Here is a 19,825-nt window from a genome sequence, read left to right as displayed (position 1 = left end):
GCCTCAGCCCATACTCCAACCCAACAAAACTCCATGCATGGTAATGCACACTATTTTATTGAGTGCTTTGCACCTCCAATGTATTTTAATAGCCTTTTATAATTGCCTGAGAGATCAGTGTCAGAGACGTAGAAATAGTCAGCGGAGAAAGAGTCAGAATGAAAAGAGAAGATCCAGAGTCCAGCAAAAAGGTGCTGGAAGATCATCCTCAGCTGTAGCAGCATCTCAGTCATGGACTGTAACTGTCTGGCTTGAGGCATAGTGACAGGGTTAACAATCCTGTGGTGCCCTTGGTTCTGGCAAAGCACCTCTCACTTACCCTCGTTGACCATCCAGCTCACAACATGAGATCAGGGCTGGCAGGGTTGAAAATGGTCCCAGAAAAGGGAGTAGCACTAGTAGCATCAGAGCTACAAGGGGTAGAAGGAAACCAAAGTGTGGGTTTGTGTATGATGGATGGGATTTATCCTCGGGTGAGGCTGGAGGAGGGAATTTTGGAGCAGCCATGCCAGCCAGGGGTATGACTGTGTGTGACCAAGAAGGGACAGGCTCTCTCTGACGTGACAGACCCTGGCAGTGGGCAGCAGTCCAGCACTGCGCTGGTGCTGAGCTGAGGCCTGTGGCCTTTCAGATGGTTGAAGTTAGACAAGATAAATCCTTCAGTGAGACTCTTAGCTTACATTAAAAAAATCAATAAGGTCCTACCCCTTGAGTGGGAACTGAGAAGCTGGGAAGTAAATCCTAGATGCAGCCGAGAGTTTTCAATCTAGCAGAGAAGGAGCAAACACACATTCCCACGTGTTTGAAGATGATTACAGAGCTTTCAGAAGCCTGTGCAGTAATTTCTGGGCACAGGAAAGAGGACGGGGGCAGCATCGTGTTGGCATCCTCTCTTCCCTGTGATGACTACAGCTTGTATACAAATGCTTGGAGATTGATTGCACTCAGCCTCTTCTGACAGCAGAAGTGATTACTGTGGGCAGGGACCTGCTTGTGTGGATATAAAGAGGTGCAGCCTGCTGGCAGCAGACTGCACTCCCATCCCGGCTGCTCATTCCCATGCCTCCATCTGCTGCAGCCAGGTTTCCGGGTGTTCCTCCTCCCTTTCTGCCTTCTATGTAGGTAGCGTTGCTGGGGAAATCATCTCTGCTCCTCTTTTCTGAACCTTAAAAATTTACACATGTTCAGGCTGTTTGTTTTCAAAACACTCCTTTTGTTCTCCTGTTTTCCCAATGAAATCTGTCTCATTTCTCTTTAACAAAAGCTGACGTGTGGGAAAAAAATTTCCATGGTGTCACATGAAGCTATTTTTTTGCCACTGAAAAAGCATGACAGAAACTCCCTAAAGGGCCCCACTTACCATGTTCTTATTATCAGGCCTCTCTCCATACATCCTCTCTCTCTCCTTTCCCCTCACAAAGTAGGTGGTATTTGCTTTGCAAATGTGGGTGCCCAGCTTCTTTTCAGAGCAACAGGCACCCGCTTCATGCTCACACCTGGCTTCCACACCAGATGGATTACAAATCCTAGTCAAGGACTGAGTACCTGATCTCTGTCCCTCCCTGCTGAGGCTTTTCCTCCCTTGGCCCCAGGAAAGCCAGTGCCGTCCTTTTTGGACACGATAGTTGCCATCTGATCCAGATCAGAGCTGTACCAGAAGCCAGGGAGTCCAAGGGGTTAGCAGGATTGCACTCCTTGTGGTCTCAAAGGAAAACTCATGAGCTTTGTCACCTCTGGCCAGATTATTCCCTATTCCAAGGAATCACTTAAAAAAACATCTCCAAGGTTTCTGACGCTATTTATGAGCTGGCGTAGCCATGGAAACTGTAGTTATACCAGAAATAGCAGCTCACTTGAATGACAAAGAAAACACAAGTTTACAAGATAGTGATTTTTCCAGAGGCTGGCTGAGCTCATGGGACTGTGGGAGGAAATCCCAGCTGAGGCACAGACTCAGGGATGCAGTTGATGAGGGCTGTGGCTGGCATGGGCCACAATAACTGTTTTGAAATGTATCTCTACAAGCTTGTGCCAGATACTTGGGATACTTTGTGCCTTATTGATAAAGCTTTATCAGTTGCCACACAGATACACCTGACTGGAAATGAGCAGAGAATTAACCAGGCATCTGCAATTAAACCTTGGTTTCTCTGCTGCAGATAGGCAGCATACCAACTGCCTCTGGATCTCTGGTGAAAGGACCATTGTAGGACCTGGATTTAGAGTTAGATTGTTTATTGGTCTTGTAGAAGATCAGAGAAAGTCGGTGCAGTAAGGTACCTGCAGAAGAAGACTTGCATGCTGTAATCCTCCTCCCCCAGTGCCGATCATGTTTCTAAGCTGTATGCTGTTCATGCTAGTGAAAAAAAGAGAAACAGATACAGAGGATTGGGCTTTGCCTGGTATAGATATTTAGTTGTTGGAATACATGCAAATCAGCCCATCAAAGATGCAGAGAAGGCATCCTCATTGAGAGTTTTATTGTTTCTCCTTCAGGAAATCATACACAGCTATTTTGGTGTCAGGATTAAGTATCTGTAACAGCCTGCAATAAACTGGGTGTGCTGACTTTCGGAGTCTGTGCCTGCTGCTGGATAAACAGTTACATTCAGTGTTCTGGAGCTCGGCTTGCAGAAGAGCCTGGTCTCAATATTCATTTCTACTCATGCCCTGGAGGCTGCTCTGGCAATGGGGTAGAGATTAAAGAGCCTGAGGTCTGTTTTTCCACTGCCAGGGCTCTAGAGAGAGATTTCCGTGATCAACCTGGAGAAAAGGGTCCTTTGAGGAAATATAAATCAAGCCATAAGGTTTTGCTGAACTATGAGCAATGGCCCTGTCTGTGCTGGAAACTAGGCAGCGCTGGGGATGACTAAGTCCTCAAGCCAAATGGCCATTGTGAAGATTTCTTCAAGAAAAAAGAAGACCCTGCTTTTCTGATTCAGTCAAGGATGCTCTACTTGTGAATGTCATAACATCATTACAGGATCCAGGCTTTCATGCCCGAATGCTTTAGGACATTCTTAGGCTTTTTACATCAGATGATATAAAATTGTGTGGTCTGTCATACACTTCATTAGTTACCAGAGAGTTAAATTTTCTTCTGAGTAGTGAATCTAGCCTTTCCTGGAACAGATAGCTGAGTCTTACCATCTCACACTCACAAGACTGCCATGTTAGTATGATTTTATTAACTTATAGGAACTTTTCCCTGATTGGGATAAATAAAATGAAAATCAGAAAGATTTTTCTTTTTTTTTTTTTAGATAACACTTTTCACCTTCAGATCTTGAAAGAGAGAATGAAGCTTTCATCATCCTTATTTGTAAATACAGAAGCTGATTCACAGAAAGTTGATAGACCTGCAGATGAGACTCAGACACCCAGACATCTGCTGTGGGGACTGATGTGCTTAGCCATGCAGCACAAAAAGCTCAGTCCTTTATAACTGCTTTGTGATTCATTGTTTAAGAGTATCCCCCACTCATTGCAGAGTTGTCCCATGAGAAAGCAGTATCATTAGTGAGGATCCTTTCCATGCACTAACTTTGCTTAATGTCTACATCCAGGCTGTTGGTAATGACACAGTGGGACTGAGTTTGTTAGAACATTTTAGAAAGCATGCTTTCTTTCTTGTTTTTACTCTGCCCACAATTAAAATATCTTCTTTTTCTTTTGTAAGATTATTTTTGCTCCTGAATGACATTTACAGAACAAGCTCAACATTATTATACTGAACCAAAACTTACATTTTCCCCTTCTTTTATCAAACCCAGACAGTTAATTTTGTTATCTATGTGACTGCCATAAATCAGAGCATGTGGTTGCTCTTAAAAATGTACCTGAATCACACAGCTTCCACAGTATTGTCTCAAGGGTCTTATTTAGATTTTTGTTTTTCCGTAATTGATTCCTTCTGTATGAATGACATGCCATATACCTGTGAACAGTGATTAAATAGCCCATTAGCACTCTCTAAAATGATCATACATTGAACAAAACACAGAAGTAATACTGCCTTGTTAAAAAAAAAAAAGACTTCAAGAGTATCTTTTCATTTAAATAGAAATCATAGAAATCAGACAATTCTAGACCTTTCTTCTTCTGGGTTAAGAAGAAGAAACTGTACACAAGTCAGCTCCAGATGTCCTCTTTCCTGACAGCTCCTTTTCTCATCTTTTTTTTTTTTTTTTTTTTTTTTTTTGAAAGATCAATTATTTCTCCTTGGTAACCAGCAGCCCAATAAAGGAAGACTTTCTAAACATTTTGGTAAAATGTTTCTTTCTTCTTCTTAAGGGGACACATCTTTTCCTATGACTTTCACATCACACAACAGACATATTCTTCTTTCCTACTCCTACCACAAAAAAGCACTGCTGTGCAATCTCATCCAGTTCAGCTCTTTGTCACCATTATTAAGATTTTTTTCATGTAACAGCTGAGGCTTTCAAAAAGAAATGATTGCTTCTGGGGAGCATCTCACACTCTCCTTGGGAACATTTGACTAATGGGCAGAGGAGGCAGCTCTTCCTGCTCCATTATCTTGTCTCTTGGGTGGCTGCTCACCTCCTAGACACACAGATGCTAAATGCTCTAGCTGCCATGTGATAGCAGATCCCTGATGGAAATAACTGTGGAAGGAGAAAAGCCAGAGGATGAAAATCTGAATCAATTTTTTAAAAAATTTATCTTCTCCTTTTATTACTCAGGTGTATTGCAAGTACTAAGCCTTCTGCCCACCCCTCAGGATCTTGCAAATGTGTAGAGCTTAATGTTGTTTGTTTGTTTGCTTGTTTGTTTGGTTTTGGTTTTGTTTTTAATGGCCTTTCACTGGCAGATTCCAACCTCTTCGTTTAATTTAGATCCTCTACACTCTTGCTTTCCACTGGAGGTACACATCTTTATAAAATGCATTCAAGCTTCTTACTGGGAGGCCACTAACAATATTTTTGTGTCAAGAACCTGGAATTACAGCTTGCTTGCTAGTCCAGTCAAGCATCATAAACACATCATAGATTAAGTGAACTGTTTAGTAGCCATCATTGCATGTGGGGCATGCACGTGTTGCACAAAGGGTGTTCTGGCAGATTTGTATAAACAAAGATTTATTTGTGGCACACTGATAGCTGAGAGAATGCTTTGAATGTAACGGTGAAAGTCATTTCTAGAGAAAAATGAAAACAAAGGAAGAGGACAGAGTGAAAAAGGGAAAATTTCCCCACTGGCCAGCTGGGAAGGGCAATGATGGAGTCCAATAGGACCATCCTCCTCTGAGACCTCTCTCCAGTGCAGCAGGTTATGACAGTGCAAATGATGAATATGATGATTTCTCACCATGTTTTCCCTTATGTGATATACTTTTCATCAAGACCCATTTAAACTCCTATTGGTTATTCCTGGTTGTGATTCTATTAGCTCTGGGAGGAGAACGCTCATCATGGGTAAATGCTGCACATTCATTGCTTATTGAGCTTCTGTGAATATATAATATTGGATAATATTTACTGAGAATTTAAATAGCCGTTGGCTCTTTTGTTGAGCACCACATTTTTTTTCCTCTTTTATATACTAAAATTTACAAAACAAGAAAAAAAAAGGAGTGGGAGGAAGAGCAATTCTCTCACCAGCTCTTCCATGAGAATCTGCCATAATAAGGTTGTGGGGGTTTACAGAGGCAAGGCTGTGAGAGCAATAATATGGGAACAGCACAAGTGCAATAAAAGAAAAATGTTGCCACAGAGATGCTGGTAATTACTGTCTCATGGCTTCAGAGAGAGGTTATATAGCTGCAAGCAGCACGCCCTGAGCACTGCCTTGGTAAGGCACCAAGGCACATAAGGCACCCATGAGCTAGCTGGAGTCTGGACACAGCCTGACAAGGAGACATGAATTCCAGCATAAAATCAAGTTCCCTGTCAAGAGTAGTGTTTAGCACAGGAACGGCATGGTGCAGCTGGTAAGGAAGATTTCCTAAGGTCAGCAGAGGAGGAGAGGATGGCACAGCTCTCTTCCTAATTTAATCCCAGCTTCGGATCTGGCTGTTTCAGAGGAAAGTCATAATGCAGGGAGGAGCGCTTGAATAACTACCTCCTAACACCCTGACTTGTGATCAGCTTAGAAATGAGATTTGATTACACTTGCTGAGATTTGACCTTACATAACCACCTGTTTTCTGAGAGGTCCTAAAATAATCCAGTCCTCTTTCAAATCCAGCTCTGGTGGGTGACTTTTCTAGGACACGTCCCCTGGATAATGCTGACTTCTGCCATGGCATCTACTGAGGGATGGAGAGCAAAAGCTGCTTTCCCCTCTGTGGGGCTCTGGAGTGCAGGGGACGCAGAGAAGACACCCCTGCTCCCTGATGGCAGGCACCTTTTTCCCCTGTCCTCTCACTCACCCCCTTCCAGCTGCTTAGCTCTCCCTCTCCTTCATTGAGCTGCTCTGTCCATCTTTAACCTTTCTCAGGTTAGCCTCTGGAGGAAACTGGCTCTGTTTTGCCCCTACTCTCTCACCCCCAACCAAATCCTTTTCCTTCCTCTGTCTTGTTTCTTTGCTTCCTCAGGAGTGACATGTGAAATCTTTGCACACCTTCAGGCTTGAGATGGGTGTTATGAGATTAGCGCTTTAACAGGCCTGAAAGCTGCTTAGACAACTATTAAATCTTCAATCTTCCCTCCGTCTTCCAAAGAAATCACTTCTGGAGGAGCTGGAGAGATGGAGCACACAGTCATTTTTTCATGGGTCAGCTCTTCATCCATCTGAGAGCCTTCAAGTACTGTGGCTGGGTGGTTTGAAGGGATTCCCATTGGACTGGGGTTGGGAACCCCAGCTAAACCGTTACCAGGGGCTCTGTGTTGGCACCTCAAAGTGTCTTCTCCCTCCTTCCTTTCCCTGCTGAATATTGGCTCCCTTGCCTGGCACTGTGTCTAGCCTCCATCCCTTTCCTCCCTTCCCACCCCATCAGCTGCACACTCCTTTGCAGCACTTTAAGAGGAGTGAGTGGCACAGAGTAAGAAGAAAACGGGCACCATTTGTTCTAGGCACAGCACGATCAACCTTAGGATGCTGACTTTTAAAGCCAGTCATGGGACAACATGTGCCTGTGTTATTCAAACGGAGAGAATTCATGCTTCATTGTCTGTATTCCCATTTATCTCACCTAAATGGGAGGCAGAGAAGGCAATGCTGAGATTACCAAGGAGTTGGGTGGCACCTCGTGATGCAGTGAATGCCCCCTCCTACGGCAGAGAAAGGTTTTGTGTCTGAGCTCCCTGATCTGTCACCTTCCCCCGTTCTTATCACCTCGTGACTGTCTCAGGAGCGGATTACCTCCTCCTATCTCTGCAGGGAAGAGGATCTCTGTGTGTAGTGAGGGACACCATCTGGGGACATCAGCTAGGGGCCAAAACTGACACTTACCTTGCAGCACCTGTTGACATGAATTTGCTGCACAGTGAGGTTGTCTTCCCAGCATATCACCTGTAGCCTTTCTGGAGACTATAAAAAGCTTGAGGAGGAGGCAAAACTCATGACAATGTCAGGATTCATTAAAGAGGAATCTAAGTTAATAACACTATGTATTGAGTTTAGAGAAAATGCAAATTAGTAGTTCCAAAATGAACCAGTTTACAAGAGCAGCATTAAAAAATATTATACTGTTGATCCTCTTAAAATTACAAAAATGGATTCCCTACCTGTACTGAAATCTCTTCTGATTTTTCCCCTCAGAGCTTCCAGCCTGGGAAATTTCACTCCAAATTAGTCAGTTTTGGAAATTACAAGTAAGTGAAAGTACAAGATTCTAACAGGTGAAGTTTTTCTGAACTAGTCGCTTCTAAAGGCTGTAAAATAATTCTGTTCCTCAAATGCAGTCACCTGTTCAACAGAAGATGGCGATGACATTTAGCAGCACAAAGCTGCAATATACCACCACTGTAAAAAATTCAAATCCAGAAATACTGGACTGATTATGGCTGCAATCCAAATTCAAACAGGAAAAAATGCCATACCTAGTTCTTTTTAATCTTACAGTTTTAAAAAAAGTCAAGGTTTGTTGTTTCCAATAAGGCACTACAGATATATATGACTGCTGAGAATAAAGGCTGTGTAGTTGAAGGATATGTTTTTAAAAATTTGCATAAGCTTTTTGAAATAAGCTTAGACATTAGTGGTTTATCAGACGTATTAATTTGGTCAACTAATTGTGATCAGTGGGGTAAAAATAAGTAAGACCGAATCATAATATTTTAAGTAGAACATATTATTTTCCAACTAAGAACATATTTGAGACTTTACCATGTTTTTTGCAACAAAGCAGGCACACTCTAGCTGTTGTCCTCGCCTCCTTCTGTCATAGAAAAAGGAATTGGCTGTGGTTGGACAATGTCTGCCAAGAGATGATCTTCATTGCATGGCATCAGTTTGTCAGAGATTAAATACTAGGTTGTAGAGATTTGCTTTCAGTGATGTTCTGCTCCATCGTGGTTCAAAACCTTCCTTTCTTCCAGCAGAGCAGTGACGTGGTTCCCCAGCAGGATGCTGGATATGCTGACCCAAAGGATGATGACTGGCTTCTAAGTTCCCATCTGCTCCGCATGGTACATATCCAACATCTACAGCTCTTTCTCACATTGCTTACCAATAGGAAGATGAAGCACAGAGCAATGGCATGATTTGCCCCTGATTACATGCTGACTAATTTCTAATCTAGGACTAAAATCTATTTCCCCTGCATGCTAGGCACACATGCCCATATAGGCTGAAGGTATATACATACGGTGGCACACAGCTATACACTTCTATGCCTTTATGCATATTTGTGGATATACTGGTCTTGATTTATGCTCACACGCATTTAGAAATAGTGTGTAAATAGCTACAGAAAGGCACATGCAGTCTGGTGCTTAATTAGAAAGAAACCCACAAAAGAGACCAAGCTAATCTCAACTATGCCTCAGCAAGAATGATCACCATAATGCTAGTTATGATTGTACTGGTTTCGCTCTACACAGCTGCTAAACCCAAGGAAATTTCAAGCCAAGCCATGAGTGAACAGGGATCTCAACCCACACCTCCTCCCATCTAAACAATTTTCTGGTCTCCCAGTATGAACTGGGAAGTTTGCTAAAGTCAGTGTGTTAGTCCAGACAGCAAAGAAGCCCAAGACAAGCAGTTGATGTACAAGACTCAGTGGCTTTCTCAAAGCTCCCCACAGTTATATCCAATTCTTCACAGCTTTCTCAGGCCAGGACTGTTCACATGAACAATATGAGCCACCATGAAGTGGCACTGTAGTTGAAAGAATTTGCTCTGCCCTTTCCTCATCCCTATCCCACACAGCCACTTCCCTGGTGCTGGCATAAAGGTTTAGCCCATTTGTCTGTTATGAACAAATATTGGGAAACCTATCTGGATTGACAACTCACTGGTGTATAATTATGCATTTGCTTACATGTTTCTGCCCAGTGCTGTTTAAACTCATCTCACTGCTGTATTCAACTCAGTTCTCTTGTGCTAGCCCATGGGGAGGGTTAGTGTAGGAGTGAAAAAGAGCAGGAGAGAACAAAATGATTTCTCTTGGTCGTGAAACTAATTCATGGAAGCTTAAAACGCTTCTCCGGCTGTAGCCCCTGCTAAATGGAAATCCACTGTCAGACAGACATATGCTCTGTTTGTCCCTTGAAATGCATGAGCTAAGAATCATTGTGCAACCCATAGCCTAAATGAAAGCAATGTCAGGCTGGGAGAATCAGTCCCCTTCCTCTGAGATCTGTTTATCCACAAAGAAGAGCCCTTTTACTCAGTTGTTTGCAACCTTTAAAAATTTGTGTACAATAAATGTTTTCTAATGGACGGGTAGTGAATTTAGGCCCATGGACAATAGATTTGCTTTGCTTATTTTGCTTCTGTAAGTGCATTAAAAGCAGTGTATCAGTCATTGCAGGTCCAGATTTGTCGGTTGCAAACCAGTGATCTAATTTGTTGTACACCGAGGACTGTGTATGCGAAGGATTTATGTGACTGAAGAACTAACTAAGTGGGAACTGCGGGAGTGGAAAAGAAAGAAGAAATCTGCTGGTATTTCAGAAAGGAAGCGGTATACAATCTTTTGGATCATTTAAGCAACCCTGGGAAATGAGAGCTTGTTCTTCCTAAGGTAGCTGATCTTTGAAACTGCTTGTGTGAGAATGGGTGGGAGTTGGGAACAATAAACTGATTAAGTGCAGCAGGTAGCAGGAAAAATGAGATTCATAATGACCTCCATTTGTACTACCCCTTATCTTCCCACGTATGCAGGAATACACAGCCTGATTCTCCGCATATTTTATTTGGTATAAATCAGGGCCAGCTTTTGAAATCGACCTTAATTACACCAGGAAAATAAACAAAGCAAAAGCCAGCGGCGAAAAACAAAGACATCCCCCCCTCTCGCTCCCAGGCACAGCAGCCCTCACCGAGAGCCCGGAGCCGTGCACGGGGAGCACTCTCGCGTCCCTGGCCGGGCTCAGCTCCGCAGACAAAGCCCTGTGCACCTCTGAGCAAAAAGAGCGCAGCGCGGCGCCGAGCGGGCGGGAGCGCAGACAAAGCGGGGCAGGCGCCGCAGCATGCGGGGCCGCGCAGCGCTTCCTCTGCGAGTGGGCTGCTGCCGCGCTTTCTTTTTTTTTTTTTTTTTTCTGCGTGTGAGTGTTATTTTTTTTTTCCTCTCTTCACCAACTTCCTTCCTGCTCTAACTGCCAAAGCTCGAGGCTGAGCGCTGACAGCAGAAGAGGACCCCGGCCGCAGGCGCCGCTCAGCCGGTGAGTACGAGGGGCGGGCAGGGGGGAGCCGCGCAGGGACAGCGCAGCGGGCGCACCCCCGGCTCGCTCCTCGCTGGCGCCGCGCAACTTAGCGCCTTTGTTCCCGGTGGCTGGCGCCGATGCCCAGTCCTGCCCGGGGAGACTGGCAGGGCCCTGCCAGGACCCGAGGGGGAAGCCTGTCCACCCGAGGCTCCGCGCGGCGTTGGGGTGGAAGGGCAGGGGAAGGGGAAGCGGCCCCGGCGCCCTCGCGGTGGCGGCGGAGGTATCACTGCGGGGTGGTACCCGCGGTCCCCGGGCAATGGGCGCTCTTTCTATCCCCGCACCCCAGAGGGGGTGGGATGGGCAGGCCAGGGCTGGGGGCGCTCCTGAATCGGGTGTGTTTCTCCCCCATCGCGGAAAATTACTTCCTCCCTGCTAAGCCCGCTTCCTGGAGATAAGCTCTTGGTTAGCGGATGGTTTGGAGCAGTGATACGCAGAGGGAAGGCAAGTGAAATGCTGCTCCTGTGACATCCCTTTTTGTGCTCCATGGCGGCATGGGGGGGCGAGGAGGTGCCCACCATCCACCCTGTCACTGGCCCCTCCTGCTGCAGGTGCGAGGGCAGCCACCCACCCACGGCACAAGCAGAACTCAGCTGCGAGATGCATGCACCCCTCGTCAGGTCCTCCTTCGCCTCCTGCAGCCTATTCTTTCTGGCAGGCATCCCTAACCCTTACCCTCTCCCTGCTGTTTCATGGGTCCTGCCAGGCCTCAGAATTGCAGGTGATGCAGGACTGTGGGTTGGGGCTGCAGGAGCACAAGAAAAATGTGGCAGAGCAAGACAAAAATCACAAAGATTTCTCCTTGTGTAGAGCAATATAGGGTTAATGTTCTCATTTTTAATGAGCCTCCTGGCCTGAATGGGGGGCTCTATCTTAGTCCTTGGCCTGGGCAGTGGCACAGAAGCTCATGGACTGCGGCAGCAACATGCTTTCTCTGGGGAGGCGCTGGTGCCTGAGCCCAGGCACGTGTCTCAGCTTGCAGAGGGGACCAGCTCCAGAGCTGGAGCAAGTAGAGGCAGGAACAGTTGAGATGGGAGCTTTTGTCTTGGCCACCTTCTGCCTGGGAATTTGGCAGGAAGGTAGGGTCAGGTCCATGGCTTCGGGAGAAATGACAGAACGGGATCTGATCAGAGCCATCCTGAGATGCATGTGAGCCAGGAGTTGTTCATCCCAGACAGCCTACCTGGTCCTGTTCCCTGCAGGATCTTACTGTTGGTATGACAGGCTGTTTGTCCATCTTTCTGGGAGGTTTTCAGAGTCTAAAAGCATTCCTCTCAAGTGAGCCACCCCCAGAGGGTGACAGGGAGAGACTTTGTGTCATGTATGAGGCAAAGGGAAGGTCTGAGGGATGAGGAGCAATCAGTCCTGACTCTCTGCCTTTTCTCTGTGTGTAGCCAGAGATCTCTCTTTCCATCTCCTGGGTCTGTCCCTCTCCTGTGATAAACCACAAGATGTGGATGGGGGAGGACAGGGGCAGGCAGGCAGGCATCTCTGCTCTGTGCTTGTAGTAGTGGCAGATGCAGCCTGGTATCATGAGAGAGCTTAGGAGAGTCAAAATTACTGAGACCTGCAGCTGGAGCCCAAGTGGAAGGTGATACCTGGCAGTGGCTGTCATGGCTCATCACACCCTCTTCCTGTGCTGAGTGTGGAATGGCACTGAGGGGATTGTGAGGCTTTCTAAGGTGACTTTGCAGAGGTCACAGAGTGGTGGGGCATGTGTGATCATTGCTTTCATGAGAGAGCTTTTTTTTTTTTCCTTACTCATGAGGACAAGCTCAAGGACCTTTCCTATGGTATTTAGGTACTTCACACTCCTAGAGTTGGGTGTGAACTCGGTCCAGGTTATTCAGCTGCTAGGATCTGCTTTCTTTCCTGTCTATTTGAGTTGAGATTCCCTTTTATTTCCCACCTGCCCACTCTGCACTAGTTTTGCACTCATCACAAAATTGCAAAGTTGTCTTGCAATAACCATTTCCCATTAGCATGCCCAACTGAGTCTTCTTGTTCCTGTGCTGCTCAGTCTTTGTAACGTGCCTCTGTCCCTTTGTAATATGCCAATATATCACTCCTTGATTATTTTTTTCCCCCATTGCAATTACTCTGGGAGGTGTACCTATTACTGATTGTTGCCTGATTCACTCACTCATGGCTAGGCTTCGTGAACGAAGATTAAGGATTAAGGTGTTGCCTGATACCACTTGCTGATTCACCCTGAAGAGTTGCCTTTTTTTTTTTTTAATGTTTCCTTTCAGTTTTAATGAAGGAGAAAACTATCCAATTAGCTCCCAATTTAACTTTTGGGAGCAGGGCAAATGTTAAGACTACAGCTTCGGAGAAGGATAAAGGGTTTGTTTGGAAAATTGCAAATAAGCAGGCAAAAGGGGAATTTTTGGCCTCACAGAAAAAGTTAATATAAGGATAAGTGGAAGTGAACTGAATGATCTGTGTAGCTTGACCAAATTCCCTTGCAGCCAAAGAACAAGTAATGGCTTGGCCATTTGTGACAATTGCCACTGTAGTGGGGCACTGCTTTGTTTTTCAGCCTTTCTCTGAAGAGTGGGAAGGTGGCTAGGACTATGTGGCTAGCTCCATGAGGCAGGCAGCTAACTAAGGGTAACCTGGCATAGCACTGCTTACCTCTCCTGCCTGTCTCCTGTCCCCCCATCCCATACCCTGGTTGCCCATCAGTTGATCTTTCTCTGCTGTGGCTGCTATTTGGGATGCCACCCAAGCAATTTTGCTGCCCTTCTGAGTTCAGTGGTGCATGTCCCAACCATGCTGGCTGCGTGGTTGCAGGCTCCAGCTCTCCTGCATCTCCTTTGCAAGAAGTCCCACTGAAAAAACACAGGTATGCATGGCTGCTCTGTGGTCATCATCATGCTTCCTTCCTTCAGTGCCTGAAGGGAGCTGTTCCTGGGAGCACAGGGGATGCCAGCAGATAGACTAGTGGGTTCGCTTCCTTGAGAGCTTCAGCTGACTTGCTAATCTAAGGGAGTAGCTGTCAGGTATTTGATCTTTCTATAAAATGTGGCTTTTAACCCATTATGAGAGGGTGAATGAAACATCTCTCCCTGACTTTATTTGTATATCTCTGTGCTCCAGTGCGTGGCAGTGACTCTTTGTGCGAGATAGCTGACGAGCACTGAAGCCTTGTACAGTGGCTTGTAATTGCGGGGTTGCCGGCCACAGCCATGCTGCAGAGTGGCTGTAAATCACTCTGGTTTCAGCCTCTGCTCCTGCACCTCCTCCCTGGGAGGGAAGAATGGTGTAAGTGCGTGTGCGCATGGTGCCTGCAGGGAGAGAGGAGCGGGGGTAGAGGGGGTTTGTGTTCAAGCCAGAATATCAGCACAGCAGCATCGGGATTGCAGCTGATCACCGTCGCCATTTGCCTGTAACAATCCTGCTGCCTTTGGCACTGGGTGTGTGCTTGCCTGTCCCGGAGACTGAGCCACACTGTGCCCAGAGTGACTGCCCCTGGGGACACTACCCTGTCCAGAGCAATCTCATTGACTGCCCCCTCCTCTGCTACCCAGACCAAGTGACCATGACTGAGAAGACCCAAGAACCTCACGTGGAAGAAGATGATGATTAGCTGGATGGGAAACTCAATTACAAACCTCCTCCCCAGAAAACCCTGCAGGAGCTGCAAGAGTTGGACAAGGATGATGAAAGCCTTGCTAAATACAAGAAATCCCTGCTGGGAGATGGACCTGTGGTAGTAGGTAGGCTGGGGCACACTGATAGGGAGGGACTGGGGAGATGTATCACAACAGTGTGCTGTGGGCATGAGGCAAGGTTGCCTTAAAGAAGAGGGATCTTGTTTGACCAGGGTCACGCGCTGCTTCTGCTGGAGGACTGGGGATGGACAGGTGGAGAGATGCATATAAAGGAAGCAGGGAAGATGCTCTGAGCATTAGGAGTAGGATTACTGGGGAGTGCTGGCATCAAAAAGGGACTTGTGGTGGGAGGTGTGTTGGTCTTGGAGGACTCCTGGGGGGTTAGGAACATGAGGGAACCAGCCTATGCTGAAAGGGAGTCTTGTTGCTCAGAAATGATCTTAAGAAGGAAGTCTTCTGTAGTGGAAAGACATCCTCTAGGTATCGGGATGGACACCAGAGGGATCCATGTTTAAGGACTGGGGTAAACATGTGGTCCTATTGTGCTAAGAGAAGCCTGGCGTTACTGGGTGTTTCATGAAATGCAGTTTCTGTGTGGGAAGGCATCCCTGTTTCTTCAGTGTCATTTCCCTGTGATTATATTTAATTTTGCAAGCTGACAGCTTCCCCCTGACTTTCCTACCCGCAGACCCAACAGCTCCCAATGTGGTGGTCACTCGACTCACTCTGGTATGTGACTCTGCTCCAGGACCGATCACTATGGACCTTACAGGTAGGCACAGGCTCTGTCCTTGATCACGAAGGGGAACAAGCAAAGGCCCTGGCATGCTTTAAGTTAAAAGGGAGTTTGTCCTTGGGATGCTACAGTGGGCTTTAGAGGAACTCTGAGGGCATCTTAGCCTTGTTTCTTACTTTAAGGTATCCACATATGAATAAAAAAGGAGGAGGTGTAACAGAGGAAAATATCAAGGGTCTTTTTCTTCATCTAGACTGCTCTAGGAGCTGGGTTTCTCCTCCATCTCTGCTTACTTCCTTTCAATGAGACCTCACAAGCACAAGGGATGTGCATGCATTTGGTAACAGGCTGTTTTGAAACTTCAGAATCAAGCAATACTGCAGTTCCGGCTCCTGAGGACATGGGGAGAGAATCAGGCTTCACCTTATATGGGCTTTTCTGAAGAGAGAGGAAGCTGTGCCCGGAGAGGCAGAGAAGCTTCCTGTTCAACCAAAGCCACACAGAACCCTGCAGAGCCCAGGCAGCCTTCCAAGCTGGGCAGGAGCTGTGAAACACGCTCCACTCACCCGAGACAGGGCTGGGCATAGATGGAGCATGCACACACTCCTGCAGGTGCCCAACAACAAGTGTATGCATAAACATCTTTATGTATGTGTGCCCAGACCTGTGTTAGTTTAGGCATTATCTTCACAGATGTGGGCACAGACACATACGTACAGCCAGGCATTTCTGTGTATGTGGTCTCATGGTGCAATTGCTTATACAGACCTCCATGTGCTCATTTTGCAGGTGTTGCCAACCTTCAAACAGATGCTGACCTCCAACACCAATCCCAGCCCCATCCTCCCTCCCACGCATGGTCTCTCCTTGCTGTGACAACTCTAATGGCTTGATCCTCTCCTTACAGGTGACATTGAAGCACTCAAGAAAGAGACCTTTATATTAAAGGAAGGAGTGGAATACAGAGTTAAAATCCACTTCAGAGTGAGTTGTTTTCCTTCCTGTTGCTTCTCATCAGTTGCTGAAGCCAGTCAGCAGCAGTCTATCAGATAACTGGTGCCAGGCAGCATGCCTCCCCAATAGCTGGGCCCTTGTAAAGCTTCCCTAGCTTCAGATGTTGTTCTACCCAACAAAGAAACAGCTATTTCCAGGGAATTACTTCTGTTTGCTCGCCCCTTGGAGGAAATTGATTTCTGTCCACTCACACTGGTGAACAGTAAGTGGTTTGAAAGCCAGATGGGTAGTTTTGGCTGAGTTTGGTTTGGCTTTTTAGCCACCAGAAAACCTTTACTCCACACAAAGTGGAAATGGACAGGGAGGAGAAGACAAGAGATAATGGCTTTTCATGAAGTACTGATTCAGTCAGTGTTACTGGGCTTCATGTACACGTTAAAAGGATTTTTAATATTGTGACATCTGGCTGAAGATAGCTGAGTTCTTCTGAGTCATGCTATACCCAAAAGGGCTCATTTCTCCCTCTTTCTCATTAACCAGTGTGTCAGCCATTTCTTCTGTTTGCAGCTGAAAACAAAACTTGGCCACGCTGCAGCGTGGCATCCAACACTGAACTGATCATCTCCACAAATGTTTGCTTCAGACAAAGCTAGGCTTGGCAGAGAAGGCAAAAATGGAAGGAAGGTAGTTCTGAGGCAGACAAGGGAAGGTGTTAATATTTTGGGGTTTGTAGGGCACATTTCCCTTCTCCTCCGAGGTTTGCTCTCTCAGAGATGAATGTCCCCCGATGCTGTCCCCTGAGACACTTCCACCTCTCTTTTTGCTATGAAATGTTTCCATCTGTATCTGAGCCCTGTTGACAGGAGATATCTGGAGCCAGACAGGTTATTCGAATTCTCTCCCTCAGTCCCATGGCTGGTAAGAGCTGGCATCACGTGAATTCTCCCCCGTGATATAAAAGGATCTGTCCATCTTGTTTCCAGATTAAGTAGTGTACACTGCAAGAAGGCAGTGTATGCTGGAAGGGAACAGCAAGGGATACATCCAAGCTACTGATGGGAGATTTGAGGAACGATTATGAACAAAACTCCGTCCCTCTGTCTCTTGAGGAGAAGCTTGCCAGCTCCCCATGGAGCTTAGAGGACAGCTGGCAGTGCTCAGCTAATTTTGCCCACCCATTTGTATTGGAGGGATGACTAGTTACCCACGTATGGTTTTCAATATGAAAATTGTTAACTGGGAACTCCCTGCTTCATTTTTCTTTGTCCTCATCAGCCTGTCTTGAGAACATGACTGATGTGCTCCAGTCAGCTTCAAAGTCAGGCAAAGGATGGAGAAGTGCAGGAGATGCACAGAGGATGCTGTTGGTCTCCAGGTGCCTATGGAAAAGTTGTATTAGTGCTCTCTACAATGTGTCCTGTTCTGAGCCTCCCTGCTATAGGGAGTCAAGATGGGTATGTCTCTAACGAGAGGGAAAATCAGCAGATACAGAACTAAAACCCTTCTCCTGACACTTACTTCTGGTCATTTCTTTCAGGTAAACAGGGACATTGTGTCAGGACTGAAATATGTGCAGCACACCTACCGGACAGGGGTGAAGGGTGAGTAAGAGTCCTTCATGCCCTACACACCAGTGCTCCTACCTCTGTGTTCCCTCTGCTCAAAGTGTTCCTGCAGCTCTTGGCTAGGACAGAGGCTCCCTTGGTCCCAAGTCCCTCCCTGCACTGCCATGCAGGAGGTGACTTCTCAGCAGTTTGCATAAACCTCTGTTGCCCAGGACAATTGTTTCTTGTCCCATGTGAACTAAGTATGAACCAGCTCTGCTATCTGTGTGCTAAACTGTCTGCAGCAGCAAAGTCTGCAGAGACTCTGCTTAGACAGTGCTTGCCACAGATTTCTTCTCCATATGAGCTCTTCACCTCCCCTCCACCTCTCCTCCTCCCCCTATAGAGTGGCTCAACCTGTGTGAAGCTTCCCATCCCCTGAAAGCTCTTCAGAAGCACTTGGTAAAATTCAGACCTGCTCTACAAAGCTTCCTGCTGTGTGTAGGGTCCTGTATTTGCTGGTGGGTTCCCCTCTTCATACAGTGCTGGTCTGCTTGGACAAGGCAGAGGAAAGCCCCATTTTGCACACACACATCCCACAGGCATTTTTGCATGCAACCACCCCTAAGGCTTCAGCATCCTGTTCAGCACACATAAGTAAGTGGTGTCTTCTCATCAGGAAAGAGAAGTAATAGGGAATCAAGGTAGACCTTGAGCTGTATGCTCTGTGTACTCACTCCCTTCTAGCATCATATAGATGTGACAGGGTATAAGCTGAGTTGCCTGTTCACCTGCCCATCCACCCATCTTATCCTTCCAGCTGTCCTTATGCTTCACTAACTCACTGTTTCCACCAATTCTGCTCCCCTTTGCTGACATGGACTGTCCCTTTCTCTCCCATCTTCTCTCTGTCTGTGATCTCCACTTATGCTCACGGCTTCTTCTCTCTTTACCATTCCCCATCTGAGGGACTCATCTGCTGTGGATTGTTTTCTCCTAGTGGACAAAGCCACATTCATGGTTGGCAGCTATGGGCCACGGCCAGAGGAATATGAGTTCCTGACACCTATTGAAGAGGCTCCTAAGGGTATGCTGGCTCGAGGCACCTATCACAACAAATCCTTCTTCACGGATGATGACAAACATGACCATCTCACCTGGGAGTGGAACCTGTCCATCAAGAAGGAATGGACAGAATGAGTTCACCCAGTTTGCCTTCCCCCTTCCTGTCCCCTTGCCTCCTGCACCAGTCTCCAGGTGGGCCATGCCCACCATGCTGCTCCTTCCTGCCACCATGGCTGGCCACAGCCCTGGCAGCCCTTCACATGAGTGCTGGGGCTCTGTGCCAGCCTTGGTTGATGCACAGCCCTGCAGGCGGCCTTTGCTGCTTCTTCTGATACACTGAAAACAACCCAACCGTTCTCACCGCCGCCCCATCGTGACACATAATGGGTTAAATTGGGAAGCATCTCCCTCCCTCTCTCCCAATACTTCCTCCTGTTGCCACTGTCCCTCCTGTACCAACTCCGGTCCCGGAAGTGCCTTTTCTAGGAAACAAGATCACCTGGCAGGGCAGACTGGTCCCTGGAAAATCCCTATCTTGAGTTACACTTGCCATTGTGCTCTGACTCATTGTAAATGGTTACTTACCTCTCATGATGGTCTCCTGGTCTGTATCTGGTGCCCTACCCTGTTAAAATCCATCCTTGTGCAGGCAAAACCAGTCAGGGGGAATGCAGCTAGTTGCTGTAATAAGACTTTGGTGTCCCAAGAATAAAACCAGTTTCTTTCTTCTTTTTTGCGTGAGTGTCACTTCTTTTCTAGAGTATGTTTTTCAGTTTATGTATGTGAAGAATGCATTATAGGAAAGCTTAAGAGCATATTTCAGCAGGGAAATAGCCCTCCTCCTTCAAAACATCAGCCTTACTCTGTAAGCAAATTATTTCAGAACTGTTTCCTTCAGGGATTTCATGAATCCTTTGAAGCCCAAAGTCTGGGCTGTGATAGGAAGTAGACTTCAGGGTTAGACAGCCTCCACCTCTCATCCCAGATGGCAACTGAATAAGCCAGGAAGCTATAAAATAGCCTTCTCATGTTTAACACCTGCCGTAGCAGCTGTTCCCCAGGACTAATGCAAGAGCT

General features: G+C 46.6%; 1 protein-coding gene across 1 annotated transcript; it reads left to right on the top strand.

The window, feature by feature from the left end:
- The first annotated feature begins 14,180 nt into the window (after window positions 1–14,180).
- On the top strand, window positions 14,181–19,477 carry ARHGDIB (Rho GDP dissociation inhibitor beta). Its single transcript, XM_027739200.2, is given in 5 exon segments — window positions 14,181–14,554; window positions 15,138–15,221; window positions 16,093–16,169; window positions 17,677–17,740; window positions 18,684–19,477. Coding segments are annotated over 5 exon segments (603 nt in total). The 5' UTR covers window positions 14,181–14,376; the 3' UTR covers window positions 18,884–19,477.
- Window positions 19,478–19,825: the final 348 nt, after the last annotated feature.

This window comes from Pipra filicauda, unplaced genomic scaffold, assembly GCF_003945595.2.
Source record: "Pipra filicauda isolate LSUMZ 115617 unplaced genomic scaffold, ASM394559v2 scaffold334_size1588553_pilon, whole genome shotgun sequence".
In the NCBI taxonomy this organism is placed as follows: Eukaryota; Metazoa; Chordata; class Aves; order Passeriformes; family Pipridae; genus Pipra; species Pipra filicauda.
The sequence above is the reverse complement of the archived record's forward strand: the minus strand, read 5'-3'. Positions and strand labels throughout refer to the sequence as shown.